At 37.1% G+C, this 27369-nt stretch overlaps 1 protein-coding gene and 1 long non-coding RNA gene across 2 annotated transcripts; one reads left to right on the top strand and one right to left on the bottom strand.

The window, feature by feature from the left end:
• The first annotated feature begins 421 nt into the window (after positions 1-421).
• LOC114306194 (serine carboxypeptidase-like) lies at positions 422-5801 on the top strand. Its single transcript, XM_028251393.2, has 9 exons — positions 422-1029; positions 2373-2544; positions 2791-2910; positions 3357-3500; positions 3594-3744; positions 4070-4158; positions 4248-4506; positions 5245-5378; positions 5503-5801. The coding sequence occupies exons 1-9, from the start codon at positions 677-679 to the stop codon at positions 5623-5625; spliced, it is 1545 nt and encodes a 514-aa protein (XP_028107194.1). The 5' UTR covers positions 422-676; the 3' UTR covers positions 5626-5801.
• On the bottom strand, positions 4079-7945 carry LOC114306202 (uncharacterized). Its single transcript, XR_003644589.2, has 3 exons — positions 6910-7945; positions 6686-6785; positions 4079-4711 (listed from the first exon to the last, which is right to left on the bottom strand). It is a non-coding gene; the product is annotated as an uncharacterized LOC114306202 (long non-coding RNA).
• Between the last annotated feature and the right edge of the window lie 19424 nt (positions 7946-27369).

The following is a 27369-nucleotide window of genomic DNA, read 5'->3' as shown; positions in this document are numbered from 1 at the left end:
TGATATGGGAATCTTCCAAATTATAAAAATAAATAAATAAATAAATAAAAATAAAAAACTTGAACAGATTGTACTGGTGAAGTCAATCCCGTGATGGTAAAATCACCCAGTTTGGTTTGGATTAAAAAAACAAAAGGGTTTGTTTTTGGCAGGCCAAAAAAAAAAATCAATCTTCCCACAAATAAAAAACAACTTTTTATTATTATTAATTTTAACAATTACCATATGCATTAATTTTTTAAATTAAGAAAAAAAAGGAAGTAAAAATGCAATTAAAAACCAGAATTGCCAAACTACACCTCAATTTATGTTTTTTCTTAGGAATCCTAAGAAACAAAAGTCTTTTCTTTATTTTCTCCTTTAATTTTTTTTTTATTTTATTTTATTTATTTATTTTGTTTTTTTGGTCTTTTGATTGTAGAAACTAGAAAGATACTAGAAAGATGGAAAGTACCATAACAAACTGCAGCAAGATGACCGTTAAACCACAGGTTTCCTCTCTCTCTCTCACTCTCTCTCTCTCTCTCTCTCTCATATTCACACATAACCAAACACAGCATACACATTTCTCACTCAACTCTTTGTAAACCTTAACAGCCAAGTTTGTTTCTATCAAAACCCTATAAATCCAATAACTCATCACCATCATCATCTCTACAAACAACCCACAAAAATTATGGCACCAACAACATTGTTCAACCTCTTTCTCTCTCCTCTTTTCCTTCTTTTTCTTCTCTCTCCACTTTCCTCATCTGCAACAACAACAATTCATGACACTAAAGACTCGTCAAGACTGATCAATTTCCCAGAAACACAAGCACAAAAGCTCATCAGAGGGCTCAACTTGTTCCCCAAAGATGACATCAACACTGGGCGGGGCGGCGGGGTGTCTCCGGTGGGTGGTGCTTCTCCATTGATGGTGGAAAAGCCTTTGAAATTCCCTGTAATTGGTGGTGATTCTGGGACTTCAATTCAAGACTTGGGTCACCATGCTGGTTATTATAGACTTCCACATACCATTGATGCAAGGTATACATATACAGTTATTTATTCATTGGGTATATATCTTTTTAAATTGTTGATTCTATAAATGACTCAGTTTTTTGCAATGAATTTTGGATGGTGAAGGTCAATGGAACAGAATGTTGGTAAAATAAATAGGAGAAATTACTTTAGTGTACTTTAAAAAAAATAATTACAGATTTATTAAAAAATTTATGATTTTAATTATTAATATTAATAAAAGTTACCACTTATATGTAATTAATTTTTTTTATATACACTGGTGTGTAATTTTCTCAAATATAGTTTATATCTAGGAGAGTCACTAGGCAGAAGGGACAGATAAACTATATTTATTTTTATAATATAATTTTATTTACTTGAAAAAATGTATTCATATTTTTCTTTGAGATTCATGTATAAAATGAATCTAGACTATATGAATAGCATATTACATAAATTTAATTTCCGCCACCTACCTAAAACAATCTGAATAGATTAGTCTAAATTTATTCATTTACTGTTATTTTAATGTGCTGATATGCACTATATACATTTTTTTTAATATTAAATTACAATGTCATTATCGAATTTAATAGATTGGGTCATGTTAGTGACTTCATATGATTTGATTGGTTGCATTTATTATTATTATTATTGAATTGTGGTTTTCAATTTTATTTGGTGATATTAAATTTTCAATTGTTGCTTTCTAAATTTTCATGATGGGACGGGAGACCTAGGTCTATATAGTGAGGTCATCTGGTAAGTCTACCATAATAAATTGTGGAGCTTCAATAATAGTAGTATTCTCTATTATTTCTTGTAATATCTCAACAACAAAAGCAATAAAGAATAATAAATTATACTTATTTCGTTTAAGCATGTTCTAAGTTTTTTTTTTTTTTTTTTTTTTTTTTTAATTATTCTTGATTTTTATAAAAATACCAATGATTTTTTTTGTTTTTGAAGCTTTGTCCCTCTATCTTTTGCTGAATTCCCAACTAACTGTATTATCTGATGATAAATTTTAAAATGCGTAAATCGACACATAATTATACTACTATGAATGTATTGGCATAGTTGAGTTTAAACTTTGTTGTTTCCTTAATGTGGTGAAAATTATATAGTGGTCTTTTTATCAATCTAATGCTAAATTGAGTTAATATCTACTATCTAAATGGCATTTTGTTGACAACTTTTTTAAACGAGGGAAGCGAGGGACTCACTTTGCTCAAAATTGATTTCAGTTTTAATGCTCTACATTTAAAATTGTGTACCAGAAAGTTTTGTTCCTTCTGCCACCAGAAGAAGTGTTTGGCTGAATTAATTGTTTTTTGAAAATAATTTTTTGGGTGCGGTGGTTGCAGGATGTTCTATTTTTTCTTTGAATCAAGAAACAGCAAGAGTACAGACCCAGTTGTTATATGGCTGACAGGAGGACCAGGATGTAGTAGTGAATTGGCTATGTTCTATGAAAATGGTCCTTTTCATGTCACCCAAAACTTATCTCTTATTTGGAATGACTTTGGCTGGGACCAGGTATTTACCCTTTCCTAAAATTTTATTTAGGGAATGTTTGGATTATTGGTTTATTGAGGGAAAGTAAAATTGAAGGGAAAATAGAATAACAAGTTAGGTATAATTTGTGGTCTCTAAAATATGTGTTTTATATCATTTTGGTTTGTCACATTGTGTCAAGTTCATCTAATGTGTATTAAACTAGTCCCATAGTCAATGTTATTGCCACATTATGTAATTATTATTTATTTATTTATTTATTGACAGGCATCAAACCTGATATATGTCGATCAACCAACAGGAACCGGTTTCAGTTATAGTTCTGACAATGATGACATTCGTCACAACGAAGAGGGTGTTAGTAATGATTTATACGACTTTTTACAGGTTTTATCTTTTCTCCATTTCTGTTTGTCCATGTAAAATGAAATATGAAGCAAATTCAAATTTGTAATAAAATTTCACTCATGAAAGTAAGAGAACAATACATGTCCAAGCAGTCCTCATTTTCCTACTTGAATGCCAAATTGATTTATTTTCTTTAAGCCCTTAATCCTAAACTCCTCAAACTAAAACACCAGCATCTTGACCTATCTTCTGCTCCCTCAACTTCTAAGTATTAGTCATGTCTGATTCACAGATAAAAAGAAAAAATAAAACTATTTTATCCCGGGATAAAATTATCCCATTTTTTGTTCATATTTTGGGACCCAGATGAGGATTTCACTGCAAAATTACTAAAATACCCTCCTGGGGGATAAGTAAATATGCCCGTAAGACTTATTTGGGTAGGAAAATAGGCTTAGAATTAACTTGCTCTCCTATAATTTCAGGCATTTTTCAAACAACATCCTCAATATGTAAAGAATGACTTTTACATAACCGGAGAATCATATGCCGGGCACTATATTCCTGCTTTCGCAGCTCGGGTTCACCAAGGAAACAAAGAGAAACAGGGGATTTTCATAAACCTGAAGGTATGTTTCATAAACATTTGTTTGTTCTAGGTATCTTGTGTTGAATTCAATTGATTCAAGTTTCACTTAGTGAAGTGAAAATGGTTTGAACAGGGATTTGCTATTGGGAATGGGCTCACAGATCCTGAAATCCAGTACAAAGCATACCCTGACTATGCTTTGGACATGAAACTAATCAAACAATCTGATTACAACAATGTAACCAACTTGATTCCACGATGTGAAGAGGCAATAAAGCTTTGCGGTAATTCTTCCCAAAATTCCTAGATTTGTGTAATCTTCTTCATCGATTTCATCTTCCATTGTCGACATATTGTCATAAAAATACAATTATTCTACGTGCACAAATCAAAAGATCAGGGTTAATGTGACAACAATCCATAGTTAAGGGGAGTAAAGGGCAATCCACCCATAAAATAATCAAAATGTTTCAAAACACTACCGCCGCATCATTCTTGACGGGGTTTCTGCATAAACATTCTGTTTTCTGTTTTCGTTTTCGTTTTCATTTTCATTTTCTCCCACATTTTGCCACCACTCCTGTATAATTAGTAGAATTCCTGCATTAGGTGCCGACGGAGGAAACTCTTGCATGTCTGCATATTCTGCTTGCAATGCCATATTTAACAAGATCATGTCCATCGTTGGCGATGCTAATGTAAGTTACATATCACACTCTTAACAGTTTTATCCTACATTTTTTTTTCCCCTACAACAATTAGAATTCGTTACATCTATGATTCGCAGTACTACGATATCAGAAAGAAATGCGAGGGTGACCTGTGCTACGACTTCGCAAACATGGAGAATTTTCTGAACCAGAAGTCTGTCAGAGAAGCTCTTGGGGTTGGCGACATTGAGTTCGTTTCATGTTCTTCGACAGTGTACCAGGCCATGATCCTGGACTGGATGAGGAATCTGGAAGTCGGCATTCCTCCGTTGCTTGAAGATGGAATCCAGTTGCTTGTGTATGCTGGGGAATATGATCTCATTTGCAACTGGCTTGGTAAGTTTATTTGATTCTAGTCAAATTTCACATTTCAGATCAATAAGAGCAGTAGTCACGGGTCACGGGATCGGTAGAGGTAACCCGACACGAAGTCGGTCTCATCAATCATGCTTTTGCGTGGCCTTGTTGGTCAGGAGCAACACATGCAGTGGCAAAGCCTAGAAACTAATTCAGAGAGGGCAAAAACAATAACTTTTCCCCCCTGTAATCAACAACAATGGCATAAACAATAACTTTTTGAATTAATATTATGCATAAAAACTTAAATATTCATCACAAATATTTTTAATATAAATTTTTACAATTGACCCTGACGAATTATCACTTTTAAAAAATTTAAAAGTAAAATTCCTAATCAAAATTCTTAATTTTAGCACAAATTACCGCAAATCAAAATATCTAATTTTAACACAAATCACAACAAACGAAAATCTCTAGTTTTCAACACATCAGGATTCTTAATCTTAGCACCAATCACCACAGATTAAAATTCCCAATTTCAGCAATTCAAAATCCTTGATTTTAGCACAAGCAATCACTCAAAAAAACAAAAAAGAAAAAAAAAAAAAAAACACCTAATCTTAGCAAATCAAAACAAATCATTTTCAACACAACTAAATTAAATATAAAAACTTAAAAAAAAAAAATCCACCGCAAACCTCATATACTGAATAATTTTCCCAAAAAATAGTATTTGGGTCGCATTTACAATCCTGATGTGATTCGATTGGGCAGGGAATTCAAAATGGGTTCATGAGATGGAATGGTCTGGTCAGAAAGACTTCACAGCAGCTCCCACTGTGAGATTTCTTGTTGATGGTGGAGAAGCAGGACTGCTTAAAAACCATGGCCCTCTAACATTCCTCAAGGTATCTCTCTCTCTCTCTCTCTCTCTCTCTCTTGCAAACTCTTTAACTTCGGCACATTTTTTCAACATTTTCTCACTTTGGCACTTAAAAAGTTTGTTTTTGCCACTTTGATCCTTAATAACAGGTTCATGATGCTGGTCACATGGTTCCAATGGATCAACCAAAAGCTTCATTAGAAATGCTAAAGAGGTGGACTCAAGGAAAACTCTCCATGACCAAGTCGGAAGGTCGGCTCGCTCCGATTTGATTGCCACACACTGACCTTAGTCCCCATGTGTGTCCAATTTCAATTGTGTACAGGCGGAAATATCCAAAATGTGCCTGGAAATACCAAAGCAATCCTCTTGTGCTTGTAGTATTAAAAACAGGCCATTCCATAAAGATTGCTCACAGAAATTATTAATGAGTGCATTAATATGAAAACAACTTCTTTTTTTTTATTTTTTTATTTTTTTTTAACCAAGAAAGCACATCTCTCTTCCATAGAGAAAATCACATTGCCTTGAAATCTTGGAATCTATAGTCGGTAATCGGTACACGATAGAAGTTTTTGTGCTCGATATTACATCAAAAGAAGCTCGCTGACAAATGATAAACACAGTTATGGAGTATTCCCCAATCGATCAAAAAAGCCAAATAGTAGAGAAATTCAAGTATACTATATGCCTTTCATAAAGTAGAAAAAAAATAAAAATAAAAATAAAATTCTGGCAATGATTCGATAGTTCTGCCCAAGCCCGAGCCCGAAGATAAAAATAACGTCCAAGCCCTAAACATTTTTAGGTTGGAATCGGGTTGTTTGGGTTCAACCCGCTCAAGTCCCAATCCTATTTCCCTCTTTTCTCCTTTCCCATTCTTTTTTCCTTTTTCCCTCACTGTTTCTAAGAACACGAAGAAGCCACAGCCAAATTCTATTATTTTCTCACTAATACTACACTACTGAAACTCTGCTAGGGAGGGGTTTTCATTACTTTAGGTTGCCAAATAAAATTTAAAAAAAAAGAAAAAGAAAAAAAGGAACTTGAGAAGGCAAAATCCGCCGTAAAATGAGCAAAATAAAAATTATCACTGAAATTTTCATCTATAGGAAAACCCAATAACATGAATTAATTTTTTCTTCAGCAACTAAAACAGATCATTAATGGGTGGGTATTAAAGAGGAGGAAAAAAATAAAAATAAATAAAGGCTAGAAAATAGGTTAACAAAGCAACATAATTTGTCAACTAAACAAATTGCAAGAATTAGATGAAATATACATACTAATTTGCATCTCAAGAGTAAATAATAAAGGATAGGGGTGAAGTACCAGAAAAGGATGAAGCTTGGAAAACTCAAAAGAATTCATCAGCAGAGCAAACAAACAGAACCCTGGCAGCAGCTCAATCAAAACACCTTTTTGTAGACATCTGCACAAAACAAATAAAACAACACAAACACAGAATCAAAATTGAGAACATTCATATCCCCAAACCAAGAAATTTTCTCTGAATTCTCTTAGCATCGAAACAGAGCATCAAAGAAAATCCTCACCCAGGAAATAATTTTGCAAGAGCCCATTTTCTGAGGAAACAAACAGTGGAACTGCCAGTGCTTCCGAGGATTCGATAGATAGAGGAGTTTGGAGAACTCGATTGCTTGAGGCTGTGTTGTGCTAGCTTAATGAATTTGAAAAGGAAGAAACACTATCGTACATAGCCATCAAAATCACATAATTTTATATTTTTTTGAATTATAATCATATTTTTTGTATTATAATTGAAAAAAAAAAATATCATAACCATAATTAAAAATTTTATGATTCATAATTAAAATAATATTATAATAAAAAAAACATAATTATAGTCTATATAGTTTATTCATTTTGAGGGTGTGCATATTAAAATTTCTTGAAATTTTTTTTTTAAAATAGCAAAAAAAATGTTAATTGTTAAAAAATTCAAGTTAAAAAGGGTGTAAAACATGAGATTCAGTGAATATTTTTTTTTGGTGAGAGGTCTATCATTTATAAAATAATTTTGTGAAAAGTCTTTTGGCTTGTATTGAAAGCTATTTTGTTTCTAATTTTACCTTTTAATTTATTTGTCGATTTTTTTATTTGTTGACTTTCGTAAACTATCTGTTAAAAAAAAATTTATCTGTTCAAAAATTTCCCCTACCTGTTCAAAAATTTTCTTATTTGTTCAATTTTTTGTACTATCTGTTGAATTTTTTTCATCAGTTGAATTTTTATAATTTATTTTTTCTATCTATTCTAGTTTTTATTTGTTTAATTTCTTATTTTTTCCCTATCTGTTGAAATTATCTATTCAATTTTTTTATCCGTTCAAATAACAATTCAACAAGCAATCACAATCTTTGTTTTTTTTATCTGTTGAAACAAGATATGATGATCTGTTAAAATGGGTGGAGAGAAGTAAGAGGAGAGAGTTATCTGTTCAAAATCTCTTTTTTTTATCATTTTTTTTTCTCTCTCACTCTCTATTTGTTGCAATCGACAACAACAATAACAACAACAAAAAAGAAAACGAAAAAAAAAGATAATAATATCATCAAAAACAACAAGAAGCCAGATCTAACCTCCCAAAGAAAAAAAATGAACATTCAACATAAATCTATTCAAATTCAACTTTTTCAACACAGATCTGTTCAATTCACACACAGATTTGTTCAACACAAATCCCTCTCCTCTTCCGTCTCTAGGGTTTCCAAAATGTTCATCCTCGCCAAGGTTTGCCATGAGACAGCGGCATCTGGTCGCCGGCATTGAAACTTCAATCTCTACACTCTATTGTACTCCAAGTTCCAACATCACTACATAGATCTGGTTCTTTTACTGATGTCTTGTCATTTCACTCTCAGAAACCTCTCATCAGCTTCTTCGTCCTCGCAATCGCCTTCGGTTTCGGTTTCGTCTAGATCTAGGAGCAGTGTCGAGAGCTTCATCTGCTGAATCTGACCAAACAACTCATCGGCCAAGCTCATAGATCTGGTTCTTTTGCTTCACGTGGTGGTGCTGGTGACGACAGAGGTGGTGAGTCGACAGAGTGGTTGGAGGAACCCAAGCAAATGACTAGTTGATAGGAGCGGAGGTGGCGCCGGACGACGCGAAGGGGGAACGAAAGGGAGTGGATGTGGCGCTTAAGGTGATATTTAGATGTTAACGAGGTGGATGGAAGGATTTAGGTGACTTACCATTCGCGATTGCTCATTCACCAAATCAGACGATCATTAGAGGTCGATGACATTAACGTTGCCATAGATCTTCTGCGAGTCCATGCACCGTTCATCCTCGACGGAGATTTGAGATCTGACCACTACGGCTGTGAGATCGTCGAGATCGGAGCACTACAGCGGCGACATCAGAGCACCACGTCAGTGATGAGAGTGGTTGTGTCGGTGACGCCGGAGAATAAGATGGCGGGTGAGTGAGAGTTTGGAGAGAGAGAGAGAGTCGTGAAGTGCTGTGTGACTTTGTGTTGATTGCCGTGTTAATGATATTTATGTTGGGGTATTTTGATTACAGCAATGTTTTTCATGAAAATAATTATGAAAGTTTTGTGATCTTTAGATTACACTTAGAATAAAGCATCACACACTAATTAAAGTAATCCAATGATCATAAATCTTTCATAATCATTTTCATAAATTTTTTTTCATGATCCCTAACTTTTCTCTTTTGCTTATTCTATTTTAATTTGTCCTTATAGACCGATTAAATTAGTATTCGTACTTTTGGACAAAAAAAAATTTAAAATTAAATTTTTTACCTGAGTATTTAAAAAGAAATTTAAGTAAAATATGAATAAAATATAAATATAATTATATTTTACACGTCTTTTTTTTTCCTTCATTTTTTTAATCCTTCTTTTAAATCCATAAATCAACAGAGCGATAGGTGTTGGGCTATAATTGGGGCTCCTTCATTTTTTTAATCCTTCTTTTAAATCCATAAATCAACAGAGCGATAGGTGTTGGGCTATAATTGGGGCGCGTTTTCATCATTGCAAGACTCCTGTGGTGTTTGGGAACTTAGGTTTGCGATTTTTTTTTTTTGATTTTTTTCACTAAAAGATAAATTTTTTGTAAAATAAAAAAAAATAAATCCAAATAAAATATCACATTCAACAATATAATCATTTCACTTTTTCTCTCACAAACATCACATCCAACCACAAAAAAATCTAACTATCTTTTCAAACACAAAAAAAAATTTCTCTAATAATACTCTATAACTAAAAAAATCTACATAAAAACCTACTTCTCAAACACCCCCCCTATACGAGATTGGGTGGGCCGTAATTGGGCGGGCTTTCAAAGTAAGATAGCTATAGGCTTTATCAATTGCCGCAGAATTTTGGGTCGTCAAGTTTGGCCTGTCCATGGCTTGAGAGAGGAGATTTTAGTGGGTGATTTTGTTTTAATGAATAATTAGTAGGTGATCTGTGCAATATATGAAAATTTATTTTTAAAATCAAATATTAATTTTGAGTCTAAATATTTTATATGTAAAAAATTTTAACAGCTGAAAATTAAATACAAACAGATTTATTAATGACTGAAGAAATTTTTTATCAGTGTATTCTCCTATGTAAAATAGGCTCATAAAAAATTTCAAAGTTACAGGAAATTCGAGTTTTAAACGCCGCTAAAAGCCTGAAAAATGCCGTAAAATGTTATAGCGACGTTTGAAATACTCCTCGTTGATACAGCCGCCGCAATAGCTTTACAACGTTTGAAAACCGTTGCTAAAACCATTAGACAACATTTTTGAACATTTTTGAAAACGCCACAAAATCTTTGACATTCGCTATTATTTCCGTCACAAACTAACATGTAACGACATCATGACTGTGAGAATGTGTTCTCATTTTTCCTTATAGGATTAGGAATTAGTGTCCTATATCTATTAGACTTCTATATGTCAGTGATGTATTCATATAGGATTAGGAATTAGTGGTGCTCTATATAAATGATGTATTCTTTGTTCAATTAATTCAATCTAATATACAGTTTCATTCAGAAAACTTACATGGTATTAGAGCCAACTCAGAGTCAGCAGATAGCAAACGGCTTCTAGGGTTTAGTTCGTAGTTCTTTCCTTTGTTTCGTGACTGGTTCTCCCTTGCGACTGGGTCTCTGTTGCCTTTGATCCGTGGTTCTGTGTGAGTTGTCTCCAGCGTATCTCTTTACATCGCTAGATCGTGGTTCTTCTCCTCTAATTCGAGAGTCTGCTTTGGTTCGCTGTCTGTCTCTGTCTCGCTGGTTCTCCTTAGGGCTTCGACATCATCATCGAGCTCTATGGTTATCTCTTTTTCTCTCGCTCTCTCTCTCTTTCTCTCTCTCTCTCTCTCTTTCTCGTATTGAGCTCTCTGGTTAACTCTCTCTGTCTCTGTCTCTAGTATTGTTATTGGTATCTAAGTATTTGACCCAGCTGTGCTAACTTTAGGATTATTACAATTTGACCCCTTTGATTAAATTTATTTTATACTTGGACGCCATAAACCTTGCTTTATTACAATGTCGGATACTAAAATCCAAGCCATCAAATGCAAACTCACTGGTGACAATTATGCCTATTGGGCCAGTGTTATGAAGAATTTTATTCTTGATCAGAAAAAATGAGGCTATGTTTCTGGTTCTATTTCTCGTCCATTGGACCCGAAGGCGGAAGGGTATCTAACTTTTTGTGATACTTGGGATTGTGATAATGCCCAAGTTCTGACCTGGTTTCATAATTCTGTGGATGACTGTATTGGAATGATATTTTCTAAGTACAGTACTGCCAAGGAGTTGTGGGATTATTTGCTAGGTGTTTATCAGCAGTCCAACTTTGCCAAGCGGTATGAGTTGGAAACAGCTATTCAGAGTGCTCGTCAGCGGGATCAGACTATTCAGAACTTCTATATTGAGATGACAGGTCTCTGGGATCAATTGGTTCTTATGGAACCATCTAGTTTCAAGATACTGGACGCTTATCTTGAGTTTCGGGAGTAGGGTCGTTTAGTGCAGTTCTAAACGGCTTTCTCCCCTCAGTATGAGGCTATCTGAGGTGGCATCCTTCACTGGTTTCCTCTTCCCTCTGTGGATGCTGTTGTTCGTGAGCTCCTCTCCGAGGAAACCCGTCTTAAGACGACTAGTCAAACTCTGCCTCTCTCTATCTTCTTGGCTCCTGCCAAGCCTTCCTTGTTATCAACCCCACCTCCTCATCAGCTTCAGGCCACTGCGAAACCCAAGAAAGGACCATTAGGGCCAGATGAGTGTGATTTCTGCCATCAGAGGAGTCATTGGAAGAACAACTGTTCCAAGAAGGGAGGTTAGCCTGCTCCGTCTTCTCAGACATAGTTCCGCGGTCCTACCTCGGGTACTTTTCGACCTCCTGTCGCTTATACTACATCTACTCCGGCTCCCGATCCTGATTTGGCTTCCTTGAGTGCTTAGGTTGTATAACTTCAGCATATTCTATCCATCTCTCAGCCATCCCCATCTGCCTCCACTCTTACCTCTCTTCATTCAGGTTTGCTTGGGTCCTCTTCAGGTATCCCTTCTCCTGTCTGGCTTTTTGATTCTGGTGCTTCTCATCATATGACTCATCACATTTCCTTACTTAAAAACTGTATTCCCCTACCCGTTCCTATTACTATTAATACTGCTAATGGGTCTGGTATGTCGGTTTTATTTATTGGGTCTGTCTTACCCTCTACCATGTTTGTTGTTACTATTCTTTCTGTTTTTTATGTCCCTCAGTTATCTGTCAATTTATTGTCTATCAGTTAACTTGATGTGTCTGGTTTTGATGTTATCTTTTCCTCTTCCGTTTGTTGTGTGCAGGATCAGGTGTCCAAGAAGCAGATTGGGATCGACCATAGAGTTGGAGATTTCTATGTGGTTGAAAGCTTACATCTCCCCCTAACCACCTCTCCAACTGAACTTTTCCCGTTTCAGTTAGATTTTCAGTCAAGTCAGTTTTACTTATGGCATTCTTGCCTCGGTCATTTGTCTGTTGACTGTCTATGGTCTTTAGCTCAGTCAGGGTTGTTGGGTAAAGTTTCTCCTAGCCAAATTGATAAATGTCGGGGGTGTAAACTTGTCAAAATGTCAGCTTTACCATTTAATAAAAGTACATCTATTTCTGTTTCTCTTTTTTCTCATGTGCATACTGATGTTTGGGGACCCTTTCCTGTTCTTACTAAAAGGGTTTCAGTATACTATGTGTTTTTGTTGATGATTGCACCCATTGCACGTGGATTTATCTTATGACTCATAAGTCTGACTTCTACCAGATATACCGTACTTTCCAGTCTATGGTCTAATACTTATTTTTCTGCTTCTTATCGTACCTTTTTGTCTACTATTCACTATTTTTTTAGAACCTCAGTCTTACAAGGAGGCTTGCCAGGATCCTTATTGGGTTCAAGCTATGGAGGATGAGTTGTTTGCTCTACAGAAAACTAATACTTAGGAGTTGGTTCCTTTGCCTGCTGGAAAGAATCTGGTTGGTTACAAATGAGTTTACAAAGTCAAGACTTGTTCTGATGGTTCTCTTGAGCGCTACAAAGCTCGTTTGGTGGCCAAAGGTTTCTCCCAAGAGTATGGTATTGATTATGAGGAGACATTTGCTCCTGTTGCCAAGATGACTACTGTTCGTACTTTGATATTTGTCGCTGTTGTTCGTTCTTGGCCTCTTTATCAAATAGATGCTAAGGATGCTTTTCTTAATGGCCATCTCACTAAGGAGGTTTACATGTGTCCTCTCCCTAGGCTTCACCATTCCTCTGGCCAAGTTTGTTGTTTTTGGCATGCTTTGTATGATCTGAAACAGTTTCCTCGTGCTTGGTATGATCGCTTTCAGACTGCTGTTACCGAGCTTGGGTTTCATCCTTCTGCTTCTGACTCTGCTTTATTTCTAAGACCTACCTTGGCTAGTTTTGTTTCTCTCTTACTATATGTGGATGATATGATCATCACTGGCTTTGACTCTTCTGCTATCTCTGAGGTCAAACAATATCTCTTCCGCACCTTCGAAATGAAGGATCTGGGACCATTATGGTATTTTCTTGATATTGAGGTGGCTTCTTCTCCCAAGGGTTACTTTCTATCCCAGGCTAAGTACGCCAACGAGGTTATCCATCCTGCCGGACTTACTGACACAAAGCTTTCTGATACCCCCATTGAGCTTAATGTAAAGCTCAACACTACTGATGGTGTTCCTTTAGACGAGCCTACGTTATATCGGGAGCTTGTGGGTTGCTTAGTCTATCTGACAGTTACTCGCCCTGATCTTGCCTATGCTGTCCATGTGGTTAGTCAGTTTGTTTCTGTTCCTCACTCTACACATTGGGCTGCTTTGCTTCGGATTCTTCGATATCTTCGCAGTACTATCTTCCAGAGCTTACTATTCTCTTCTACTTCTTCCTCAGACTTGGTGGCTTATGCTAATGTTGATTGGGCTGGTGATGTTAATGATCGTAAATCTACTTCTGGTTTTTGTATGTTTCTTGGTGATTCCCTGATTTCTTAGAAAAGGAAGAAACAAACTGTTGTTTCCCGTTCTACTGCTGAAACTGAGTATCGTGCTATGGCTCATGCTACTGCTGAAATTGTCTTACTTTGTGGTCTCTTGTCTGACTTGGGTGTCCCTTAGTTTTTCCCAACCTCTCTCTATTGTGTCAACCGAAGTGCTATTCAAATTGCTTATAACACTGTCTTTCATGAATGGACAAAACATATAGAGATTGATTATCACTTCGTCCGTCAACATCTATAGTCTGGCTTTATCTCGCTTCTTTTTGTCTCTTCGACTCTGCAACTTGCTGACTTCTTTAACAAGACTCACACCACTGCTCGGTTTCGGTTTTTTCTTGACAAACTCTCAGTGTTTTCTGCTAAAACACCTTGAATTTGAACGGGGGTGTGAGAATGTATTCTCCTTTTTCCTTATAGGATTAGGAATTAGTGGTGCTCTATGTAAATAATGTATTCTTTGTTCAAACAATTCAATCTAATATACAGTTTCATTTAGAAAACTGACGTCATTTAGTGGTTTTTTTTTTTTTTTTTTTTGTGACGGCATCATGATGTCATTTAATGGCGGTTTTCCAAAAAACACCATTTTTTTTTCCTCCTTGAAATATGAGAAGAATTACAATCAATATTTTGTCAAAAGCAGAGCATTTCAAAAGAAGATATGCACTGAAAGATTCAACACAGTTATGAGACCCCGTTTGCCAAGATTCTGAAATATAGCACAAGCCAAAGAATTCAACATAGTTTGATTACATAAGAGATTCCATCAACAAATAAATTCAGTCCAATGAACAAATCCTCCACTAGACAACATATCTTCCACAATGTCTATCATAAGACAATATTTCATAACCAAAATTAAGCATCTACCAAGTGCCAACCTAAGTAGCAGCATAGAAAAGCAAAATAACAGTCCACAACATAGCATGATAACCATAATACTCTATCTCTGTACATGAGCTCGCGACATGTCATAAAGCAAAAATTAAGCATCTACCAAGTGCCAACCTAAGTAGCAGCATAGAAAAGCAAAATAACAGTCCACAGTACAGCATAATAACCATATTACTCTATCTCAGTACAAGAGCTCGCTGCATGTCAAAAGCAACTTAAGACCTTGAATATCTATCTCCTCATGAGCACAATTCAAATCACCAGTCAGAATGACAGGCTTGGACTTTTCTAACTTCTGCATCATGCATATAACAGGCATAAAAATACAAACCATGATCATAGAAAAATGTGCAGTAACTTTTGTTTTACATGTTGTAGCGAAGTTTGTGAATCATGATAAAGGAGAAACGGTCAAAGAAAATGCAACCATAAGAAAAAAAAAAAAAAAAAAACATTACATCAAGTGTGGTTGATAAATGTTAATTGGAGAAATCAATTTCTAGTATTTAAATTCCAGTTTTCATGCAAAATATGCCAACACTTTGTTCTAGTGACGATTTCCTTGAAAAATATTGGGTAAACTATCCAATTGTTGGAATAATGAATAATTCTTGATAATATAGCACAAGAAGAAGTTAAACAAGAAAATTCTCTACTATGGGTTAAAAAATAACAACCCATGAAGAAAGAAATATAGTGCATGTAGTTGCTTTGCGTGTAACAATGTAGTTTAATAGAGAAACAACAAAGAAAATTAGGCTTACTTTCATGTAATTGCTGAAAGATGGATCCCATTGTGTAACCTTTTATGACTAGTATCAAAGGTAGAGAAACGTCAACAAGGTTTAATATTCATTTTTTGAAGCAAACATCCAAGATCATGGTGACCTACGGAATATAATGCAACTATACAAAAGATTATGGTACGAAGATGCAGTACATTGAAACGTGAAAGTGTGATTGATGATTTCCTAGAGTTCCAATAAGAATAATATGATGAAGATTAAACCAATCCAAACCAAGCCTTAAGTCCTATCAAATGCGGTCGGTTACATGAATCATTCTTCTCCACGCGGCCCTATCAAAGGCCATTTCGTTAGTCAAATTAAATAGATCCATATCTCTATTTACAATTGTAGACGCGCCCCGAGGGGCTTTATGCTGTGCTACAGTTCGGACTCAAATGTCACGGTTCTTAATCTGATCTCACAATGTGCAATGTGAGATTGATAAATCACCAAAGAGTCCAAATTTGGCAAATCGTTTTGAAAAATTAATTTTTGTAAAGAAGTGCCAAACATAGACTGCTTTGCTAGATACAGAGTCGCCACCTAAATATTTTTATTTTGGAGAAATTTAGGAAACCCTAACTCGTGCCTAAGGCCACGTGTCCGTCATCACCAAAGTTGCCTCAGCTCGGGAACTTAGGTACGATTGGGGAAGGTCATTTAATGAGCACCCCCACTCGCCCGATCAAAGATCGGCCTGTACTAAGCATGATACTTTGTTTTTGAAAAGACATGTGTTCTTATTCTGGTTATTAGCCTAGAATTACTATGTGATGCGCACAACACATAAGTATAGATAGATCGCCTAAGTTAGAACAAATCATCTCATGTTTGTTTATTTGAAAATGGTTTGAAGGTGCTACTCGCAAGTAGGCTAAGATGTGAATTTTGCCACCCTCGAGTGGGCTTAGAAAATATGATTTTGCCACAATCAAGTGGGCTTAAAACTCGCATTTCAATGAATTGTTCCAATTCAAGTAATCTAACCTTCACCCACAGGCATTCAGGCAGTTATATCATATAAGCAGTTAGCCTCATGGCAAGCATGCGGTCATGCTAACACTCACACTTATGCAAGATGCTAAAGCATAAAAGGTTACCTAGTACTCCGAGCCAAAACAATAGCTAGTTAGTAATCAATGCATGATCCTAGCTATGTTGAGATACCTAATGCAACACATACAAAATACAACTAGAATAGGCTCGGCTATCTAAGAATGGCATGTGAAATGCGATAACTCGATACACGTATTCAAGTTGGAATTGAAATACTATGCGGTTAGTATGATGCGCCGAGCCTGGTGCATGCAACACAGATGAATGATATAAACATGCGAGCATAAGGATGCTAATTGAAACATGACCTAAAACTAACCATTGAAAGCAGGTAAGTAAAAGGGAGAAAGACGTAGGGTTGGAAGACATTCACACACTCACGCACACTTATTACAAAATTTTCCCTCTCGACGGAGGGTCCGAATAAATAATACAAATCAACTAATTAATTAACTACCCTAGCTAATTAATTATTACATAACTCTTAATTAATTTAAACAAATTAACTAAGCTATGAAACTAAAGAGGCCGCCGTAGCTCCGCCTCAGAATGATTGAATGGTGAATACTCGATCGCCTCGCTCGGAAACCCGTTACCATGCCACATGTTGCCTCTGTTTGCATTGTTTTGCACCTCTGAAAACTGCACAAGTCCCAAGGATGCTTCCGAACCACTTCCTGAACACTGTGATATGTCACCGGCCAAGATATAGGAACATCGGCCATGTGGAATTGGTCATCGACCATTTGTGAGGATCTCGGCCAACAATGTTTAGTCGATCGGCACTGAAGATGGCCGGGCGGCTATATCTTCCTGCAGAATGCTGTTTTGCTGCAACAGAGGACAAACAGAGCATGACAATGCATTTTTAAGGCAATGTGTGCACAAACACCCTCCCTATCATGTCATTAACTCAAGGGAGTGTAGTGCTCAACCCTCGGGCCATCAATCACGCATGCCGATACATGATGGCCAAAGGAGCCGAGTGTGCGATTCAATATGGAATGAATGCACAAAAATGCATGAATGCCTAGAACTCTATCATGTTGGATCAAGAGCGTTGGCGATCGAGGATTGAGGCACGTTTCGTCACTTCAAGTACGAACGTCCCTCGGTCCTCGTGTTTGGTTCGACACCCCAAACCAAACATAATGCAATGCATGCAACAGTGGAAAAGCTATGTAATGCATTACAAGCATGCCAAATGCAATATGACTCAAACATGTACACAAGGCTAAGGTAACAAGCATGCCAAATGCAATGCAACCTAAACAAGCATGTGACAAAATGCAAGCTAGCAAGCATGCAAAATGCAACCATAATCCAACGAACATGCATGGCATGCAAAGATGGACAAACATACAAGCATGATGTAAAGTAGCAACTTTGAACAACATGGCAAATGGACTTAAACTAAAGACGGACAGACCTCAGCCATGCCCAAAATCAGTGGCCAAAATGCCAAGAAATGATGGAAATGAAACATGAGAAAAGCATGGCAAACATGCATGCCAATTGGCCCAAAGACTAAAGCACAAAGATGCAACTCTTAAGCATATCTAAAGAGTGAAAAGCAAGGATGTATGACAATACTACATGCTCTGAAATGATGTGAGGAGTGATACCAAATCAACCAATCAAAGCAAGTATGACATGTAAGAAAGCTCAAGGCTTCAGGCTAGCTAAGGAGCTTGTACTAAGGCCACATGAAATAAGCTCCAAAGAGCCAAGGACAACCAAAATAGTCCTAGATCATGCTAAAGGGAGTCTAAAACATGCAAGGGCCAAAGCTAAAACAAGCCAAAATGAAGGGCCGAAGGCAAGATGCAAGTAAGGCCAACAAAGGGGATTGCACTACACCCATTATAACCAAACATGGCATGACTTAACCAATGAAAAACAGAGATATGGCATGTCAAAATAGGCCCAAAAATCCATTTAGATGACATTCCGAAGACCTAATCATGGAGGCATGCACAATGACCCAACCTTAAGGCATAAGACACCAACTCTTCAAAGCTTTGAAAGGATGGCAAATGCAAGTATATGAACATGAAACATGGACTGAAATAACATATAAGATGATGCCAAATCATGGAAAAAGGTCCAAGTAGTGCATGCTAATGACTTGGACCCTCAAAGCTAACAAGCTAGAATGTATGGTAGTTATACAAAGTAATGCATGTATGATCAAAACAATATGAAACAGAGTTTTAACATGCTGAAATATGAACAAAAGCTCCTTTGGATCGATTCAAAATCATGCTAAAACCATAGCTTAAAGCACAAAGCATGTTAAGGCAATTGAGAGGATTACACTACAAGTGTATGGTGCATGCAAGAGACCACTAAACCAACCTAGAACAGAGGTATATCACGACCAAATGGCACCAAATACTTGCTGAAATGAAGCCAAAACATGCTAAGCAAACATGCTACCATTATGAGCCAATAACACAAGCATATGAGACACAAGGAGAGAGGGGTGTGCCTCTCCTATACAAGACTCTAAAACTACGTTTCCACCACTGAAAATCCTCTGGATTTCAGTGGTAGAAAGGTCATGCAAAGGCAAGAACAAAGGCCAAAAGAGGTGGCTCAAAACAAGGCCAAACAAGGCCTAGGAGGGGGTAGAAAACCCCCAACCAAAAAGTGACCTTAAACAATCATCTTAAGCACACAAAAATAGAACTTTTTTCAGTTTATAGTTAAGCTTAAAACAATATGCAAATAGGTCTAAAAGCTTAAGCCAAAATGGGAAAACAAAAGGTTAGTTGCTTACCCTTGAAGAACACCTTGAAGAACACAACTCCAGCCACTCCCTTGGATCAAAACTAGCCCAAGAACTCTGAAACCAACTTCCTAGTGCCTCAGCAACCAAAGGAAGGTGTTCTACTAGGTGCTATAGTGCAAAAGTATGAACAAAATACACTTTTAAGGCACCAACAAACACACAAATATATATAGAGAGAGAGATATAGAGAGAGAGGGATATATGAACTCTATATCTATTTTGCTGAACCTCTGGAAAGGGAGGGGAGGCTCCCCTCTTATAGGAAATCAAATTCAAAGCTTCTTAGAGAAGCTAAGCTTTGGTTCAAATCCCTCCATACACGTGTATAGAGGGGAGAGTCTGTGCTCACCAGCTGGCACAGCTGGATGCACAATGCCTGAAAAAGGCAAAGAAAAGGCCTCGGCCAGAAAATATGGCCGATTGACTAAAATAAGTGCCGACCAACCAACAAAAGTGCCGACCGGCCAACATTTATGGCCGATGGCAAGGAAGCAAGGCCGATGGCATCATGCCACAACCGATGGGGTGTGGGGATGGCCAACAAGCCACCCTCTTCCCTTAGAAGCAAAACCACAAGTCCTTGGTCCACGACCAAGCACAAAACAGACAAGTTGAGAGATCTTAAGGCAAGGTGCGCAGCTGAGACCTTCGGGAACTCAAAACGAACACGAACATGGGTGATTATCGAGTGTTCAAACAATGACGTCCAAGTCTTGAGGACGGTCAAAAATGGGTGTCTACAACAATGCTAACCAACGTTAATCTAGGCCTACCCCATCCCATAACACTTCCATTTACCGTTACAGCATCGCATCTCTTCACTACTGCCTCTGTTGGTCTTCGTTGAATATGACCAAACCATCTCAATCAATTCTCTCTCAACTTATCTTCTATTGGTACTACTTCTACCCATTCCTGAATACACTCATTCCTAATTTTGTCCTGTCTAGTCTTGCCACACATCCACCTTAGCATTCTCATCTTAGCCACACTCATCTTATCTACATGTTGTTTCTAGGTTACCCAACACTCTGTCCCATACAATATCGCTAGTCTAATAGCCGTTCTATAGAACTTACCTTTAAGTCTAGTGAGTATTCATTTATCGCACAGTACCCCAGATGCACTTCTCCACTTACACCATCCCATCTTAATCCTATAGGCCACATCCGCATCAATCTCCCTCATTGTTATGATAATCGACTCTAAATAACGAAAATGTTTACTCTTAGGCAGTTCTTGATTTTCAATCTTCACTTCTCCCTTGCTTTCATTGTTACTATTACTAAATTTACACTCTATGTACTCTGTCTTAGTTCCACTTAGCCGGAATCTTTTAGATTCAAGAACTTTTCTCCAAATCCCCAACTTTGTATCAACTCCTTCTTTAGTCTCATCCACTAGCACTATATCGTCTGTAAAAAGCATACACCATGGCACGTTGTAGACACCCCATTTTTGATCGTCCTCAAGACTTAGACGTCATCGTTTGAACACTCGATGATCATCCATGTTCGTGTTCGTTTTGAGTTCTCGGAGGTCTCGGCAGCGCGCCTTGCCTCAAGATCTCTCAACTTGACTGTTTTGTGCTTGGTTGTGGACCAAGCACTTGTGTTTTTTCTTCTTAGGGAAGATGGTGGCTTGTTGGCCATCCCCTCAACCCATTGGCCAAGGCTTGAAGCCATCGGCCTTGTTTTCTTGCCATCGGCCAAAAGTGTTGGCCGATCGGCACCCTTTTTAGTCGATCAGCCCTTATGTTGGTCAATCGGCCATATTTTCTGGCCGAACCCTGTTCATATGCTTTTTGCAGATATTTTATGCCAACTGTCACAGCTAGCATCTACAATTCTCCCCCTCCATATGTATGGAGGGATTTGTCCCGTGCCTTAGTTTGCTTAGGAAGCTTAGAATTTGGACTTCTATAAGAAGGGAGCCCCTCCTCCCTTCTCAGAGGTTTTGAAAATTTAGGGTTAGAGAGTTGTATCTATCTATCTCTATATCTCTCTTTCTTCACATGTTTGTGTGTGTGTTTGTGCCTTAAAAGTTGTTTTGTTCACACTTTTGCACTAGAGCACCTAGTAGAACACTATCCTTGGTTGCTGAGGTACTAAGGATTTGGTGTTAGGGTTCTTGAGGTGATTTTGATCAGAGAAACTTGCTGGTGTTGTGTTCTTGGAGGTGTTCTTCAAAGGTGAGCAAACTTGCTTTTAATACCTCATTATTGCTTAAGCTTTTAGCCCTTCTTGTTTATTGTTTTAAGCTTAGCTATTAGCTGATAAAAGTTCTATTTTTACTTTCTCTAGACCTTTGTTTAAGGTCTCTTCTTGGTTTGGGGTTGTTTACCCCCTCCAATGCCTTGTTAGGCCTTGTTTTAGGCCATCCCTTTTGGCCTTTGTTCTTAGCTTTGCATGACCTTTCTACCACTGAAATCTAGAGGATTTTTAGTGGTGGAAAGGTGGTTTTGAGGTCTTAAATAGGAGAGGGTCATCCCCTCTCATTGTTGTCTTGAATGCTTGCATAAATGGCTTATGTTGGTGGCTTGTATACTTAGCTTGTTTTAGCTTCATTTCAGTGTGTATTAGGCTTTGTTTTGCCATAATATATCTCTGTTTTAAGTTGGTTTGATGGCCTCTTATATGCTTTATATACTTCTCTTGCAATCCTCTTGTTTGCCTCAACATGTATCATGTTGTAACATGTCATTTTAGCATGATTTTGGCTCAACTCCATGAAGCTTTTAGCCTTGTTTTACCATGCTAGAGCTCTGTTTTGCCTTGTCTTGGTCATGCTTGCATTGTTTTGTATAGCTACCATGCAATCTAGCTTGTTAGCTTTAAGTGTCCAAGTCACTAGAATGCTTTACTTGGGTCATTTCAGTGATTTGGCATCACTTGTTATTCTTTTTCAGTTCATATAATATTCTTGTACACTTGCACTTATCACTCCTTTAATGTTTTAAAGAGTTGATGTCTTATGCCTCATGAATGGACCATTGTGTATGCCTCCATGTTTAGGCCTCTAGGATGCCATTTCAATGTGTTTTTGGTCTTGTTCTAACATGCCATAACTCTGATTTTGGTTGCTTAAATCATACCATGTTTGGTTTTGATAGGTGTAGTGTAACACCCCTTTTGTAGCCTTGCATGCTCCTTGTTTTGAGCCCACCTTTCTAGCATGTTTTGGTCTCGGCCATTGCATGTTTTAGGCTCGTTTTTGACATGATTTAGGACTGTTTTGGGTTATACTTGCCATAAGCCCTGTTTTGTGTAGCTTTGGTTCAAGTCCCTTTACTAGTCTTAAGCTTTAAGCCTTATGCATGCTATGATTATGATTATATGTGTGATTTGGCATCATTTCTAACATCATTTCAGAGCATGTAGTGTTGTCACACTTGCATACTTTTCACCCTTTTAAGTGTACTTAAGAGTTGTGTCTTCATGCCTAGGTGATAGGCCAATTAGTATGCATGTTTGTATATGCTTTTGTCTCTCATTTCTTAGCATTTTGGCTGCTGATTTGGGCATGTTTGAGAGCTGTCCATGTTGGTTTAAGTCCATTTTCACACGTTGTTGCATGCTTGGCCTATTGCATGTTGTTGCATGCTTGAGTTATATTGCATTTGGCATGCCTTTTGTTAAGTTGCTTTACATGTTTGCATGCTAGTTCCATTGCATGTTGTTGCATGCTTATCATTGGTATTATTGTTGCATGCCTATTACATTGTAACGCTTGCATGATTATGTTACTTTGTTAAGTTCATCATGTACGTATTACATTGGTCTAAATATACTTGTCCCTTTACATGTTGTCGCATGTTTGCCTCACATGTTGTTGCATGTTTGTCATTGGCATTGTTATTACATCCCTTGCATGTTTACTTGTTTAGGTTGCATGCCTATTGCACATTGCTTGCTTGCATGCTCATGTTGCATTAGCTTGCTTGCATGCCTAGGTTGCATAGCATTATGCATGCATCTCTTGCCTCTTGATCAAGCATGATACAGGTTAGGGCCCCTTATGTATTGTGTGCATTTCATTTGATATAAATTGCACACTTGGCACCTTTGGCCATCATGCATTGAAATGCGTGATTGGTGGCCCGAGGGTCGAGAACCATACTCCCTTGAGCTCATGACATGATAGGGAGGGTGGTTGTGCATACATTGTCTTGTAAATGTATTGCCATGCTCTGTGCTACAGCAACAGGAGCTTTTCATAGGAAGAGATGGTCGATTGACCACATTTAGTGCCGATCGGCAACAAACACTTGGTCGATAGCCTTATATTTGGTCGATGACCAATTTCCCATGATCGATGGCCCTATCTTTTGGTCGATGACGTCCCACAGTGTACACAAGGGGGTTCTAAAGTGTCACAGAAGTTGGCACAATTTTCAGAGGAACAGAGCAGTGCAAACAGAGGCAACATGAAGCATGGCAACGAATTTCCGAGCAAAGCCGACCGAGCATGCATTCGTCCCTCTCTCAGAGGCTGTTTTACTGTTTTCATAGCTTAATTAATTTGTTTAATTAGTTAAGTGTTGTGTAATAATTAATTAACTTGTTAGTTAGTTAATTAGTTAATTTGTATTATTCTATTGGTCTCTCCATCGAGAGGGCACAATTTTGTAATAGGCGTGCGTGTGTGTGATGCATGTTTTCCAACCCCACGTCTTTCTTCCTTTTACTTACCTACTTACAGTGGTTAGTTCTAGGGCATATTTTAATTAGCATACCTTATGCTATGCATATTTGCATCATTCATCTGTATTGCATACACCAGGCTCGGCGCATTATACTAATTGCATTGTATTTCAATTCCTACTTGAATACATGTATCGAATCGTCGCATCTCATATGCCATCTTAGAACAGCCGAGCCTATTTCTAGTTGCATTTTGCATGCGATGCATTAGCCGTTTTAACATGAACTAGGATCATGCATTGATTTCTAATTAGTTCTCTATTTTGGCTCGGATTACACTGTAAGTGTTTACGCTTTAGCATCTTGCGTGAGTGTGAGTTTTTCCATGATAGCATGCTTGCCATGAGGCTAACTGCTTATGTGATATAACTGCCTGAATGCCTGTGGGTGAAGGTTGGATTACTTGAATTGGAACAATTCATTAAAATCTGCATTTTAGCCTACTTGCAAGTAGCAAACTTCAAACCATTCTCCAAACAAACGAATATGCGGTGCTTTGTTCCAAATTAGGCGATCTAGTCTATACTTGTTTGCTGTGCGCATCACATAGTAATTCTAGCTAATTAATCGGAATAAGAACGCATGTGTTTTCAAAAATAAGATATCATGCTTAGTACAGGCCGATCTTTGATCGGACGAGCGGAGGTGCTCATAGATGACCTTCCTCTCTCGTACCCAAGTTCCCGAGCCGAGGCAACTTTGGTAATGACGGACACGTGGCCTTAGGCACGAGTCAGGGTTTCTTAAATTTTTTCAAAATAAAATATTTAGGTAGCGACTCTGTATCTGGCAAAGCAGTCCATGTTTGGCACTTCTTTACAAAAATCAGTTTTCCAAAATGATTTGCCGGATTTGGACTCTTTGGTGATTTATCAATCTCATATCGCACATTGTGAGATCAGATTAAGAATCGTGACATTTGAGTCCGAATTGTAGCATAAAGCCCAAGGGCGTGCCTACATACGTCATTCTGGATATTTCTCGTAAACTTATCCATAACTAAAGCAAAAAGATAAGGACTTAAGGTAGATTCTTGGTGTAACCCCACACTGATAGGAAATTCATTTGTCTCTCCAGCAAGCGATCTAATAGTGGTCACCACCACTTCATACATGTTCCTAATCATATTAATGTAACCTTTTGTCACCCCTTTCTTTGCTAACACCCACCATAGTATATCCCAGGGCTCTCTATCATATGCTTTCTCAAGATCGATAAACACCATATGAATGTCTTTTTTCTTTTCTCTATTTTTTTCTATTACTCTTCTCAAAAGATAGATTGCTTCCATTGTTGATCTGCCAGGCATAAACCCAAATTGATTCTCTGACACCTCTGTTATATCTCGCAATCGGCGTTCTATCACTCTCTCCCACACTTTCATTATATGACACATTAGCTTGATTCCTTTATAGTTGTTGCAATTCTGGACATCTCCTTTATTTTTATAGATTGACACTAAAACACTCTTCCTTCACTGATCTGTCATGTTCCTAGTCAACAAAATTTTGCTAAACAACCTAGTGAATTTTTTCATTTGAGCAGCAAGGCAATGTTGAAGGAACACCATTTTTTATTGATGCAAGCATAAATGGCATGATTTACATTACACCATAATAAGGAAGTTAAACACTGGATGCAAACTTAGTTGACTTTTATATTTGGGAAAATTAATGATCTTTCCAGCTGCAAAATCGAACCATAGTTCTTAAAAAATCAGCAATGCAAGTGAAGTGACACATATTCTATTATTGATGTTGCCTCTAACATCAATTACAAGCTATAACTCTTACTCTAAAGATAAATTTGAAGATTGGGAATATGTGCACCATAATTACAAAATTCAACTGTAGCAGAATGGCAAAGACACACAGAGGTTCAAAGGCTTGTGGCATCTAGGAAGCAAGCCCTCGATATTTATAAACCATAATTTGGTATGAAAGTTTTTATCCATATCAATAGAGCTAATGGTTAACCTCAATAAGAAATGGTGTTTGTGTTGGTTTCTCTCTAGAAAATCAAACATGAAAACATTTATTAATTTTACTCTATTAGAATTTTTCTGGTTTTCCAAGATGATTTGAAGGTGTTTGTGCTAGTGAAACTTTCTTTCATTATTTGATTGATATATTTTTTTTCTTGTTTCTTGGGAGAAATTTCTCTTGTGTAGTGTTTCCAATTCTCACCATATGGTGTACATAGCATTGTTGTCTATGCTGGTGTTAAGTATATATTATTGTTTGTTATGCTGGTATTGAAATAACATGCTGTTACTGAGTGAAACATATTGTTTTCTTGATAAATTATGTGTTTCTCTAACCTTGAATTCAGTAGACTTCAGAAGCCTTCTTTCATTGAATTTGTCCTATCTACTTCTTCTTCTTTCCTTTCGTGATATGTGAACCTGCATTTGATAAGAACAAATTTTACATGAATAAAATGTCACATTGAAAATCTTGTAATTAACTATTTACTCACTTCCTTGGACGATAGTGGCAATTAAACGATGATGTGTATGCATGGGATTGTTGTTGTGAATGCACATGTGTAGCAGTTGGTGCAACAGGCCCACCCATGGCCTGTTGATACTCCAATTGCTCTATTCATGCTTATTGAGCTTGGATTGTGCTTTGCATCTTCATTTGTTCTTTCTGTTGATTAAACATAGCATCCATCATCTCCTTTATTTGCATCTTCATTTGTGCTTTATATTGGTTAAGTTGCTCTTGGACTTGCATTTAGATGATACGGGTTTGTTCTTGTGATTGCCTATATCCACCTCCAAAGACATTTGTCGAAGAAAGACCCAATCCATATGTTCGAACATGACCAGGTTGCTCAGGCCCTAGAACCTGTGTGACAATCTTTCCATCTGTAGCATTGGATTGCACCCCAAGCTCCTTCATTTGTGTCTGCAATTGTCAATTAGTTAATTAGCCACCAATAAAATTTATATCAAGCCAAGCTACATACCATGACCTCAGCAACTTTATCAGTACTTGATTTGTTATCCTTTGAGTACCTAGCCATCCGCACCTGTAAGCGAGTTGCAGGAACTCCATTCTTCTTATTTGTATCCTATAATTACAATTAAAATTAGCAAAATCAAAATATACAATTTCAATTTAAAATATAAAGAAACTATATACCTCTACTCGAACAACTGAGAATGGTTTTTTGTCGGTTATGTGATTTAATGTCTTATTTTTTCGAATTTCTTTGTTTTTCATAC

The sequence above is a fragment of the Camellia sinensis genome, chromosome 12 (assembly GCF_055761805.1).
Source record: "Camellia sinensis isolate YWXY chromosome 12, ASM5576180v1, whole genome shotgun sequence".
NCBI classification, from domain to species: domain Eukaryota; kingdom Viridiplantae; phylum Streptophyta; class Magnoliopsida; order Ericales; family Theaceae; genus Camellia; species Camellia sinensis.
This window is presented reverse-complemented; position numbering and strand designations above follow the sequence as displayed.

What these genes read in the sequence shown, in the direction of transcription:
- LOC114306194 (XM_028251393.2), top strand. Translation starts at nt 677, where the DNA reads ATGGCACCAACAACATTGTTCAACCTCTTTCTCTCTCCTCTTTTCCTT. An exon ending in GGATTTTCATAAACCTGAAG is followed by an intron (nt 3,501 to 3,593) that starts GTATGTTTCATA and finishes TGGTTTGAACAG; the next exon opens with GGATTTGCTATTGGGAATGG. An exon ending in TCTCATTTGCAACTGGCTTG is followed by an intron (nt 4,507 to 5,244) that starts GTAAGTTTATTT and finishes TCGATTGGGCAG; the next exon opens with GGAATTCAAAATGGGTTCAT.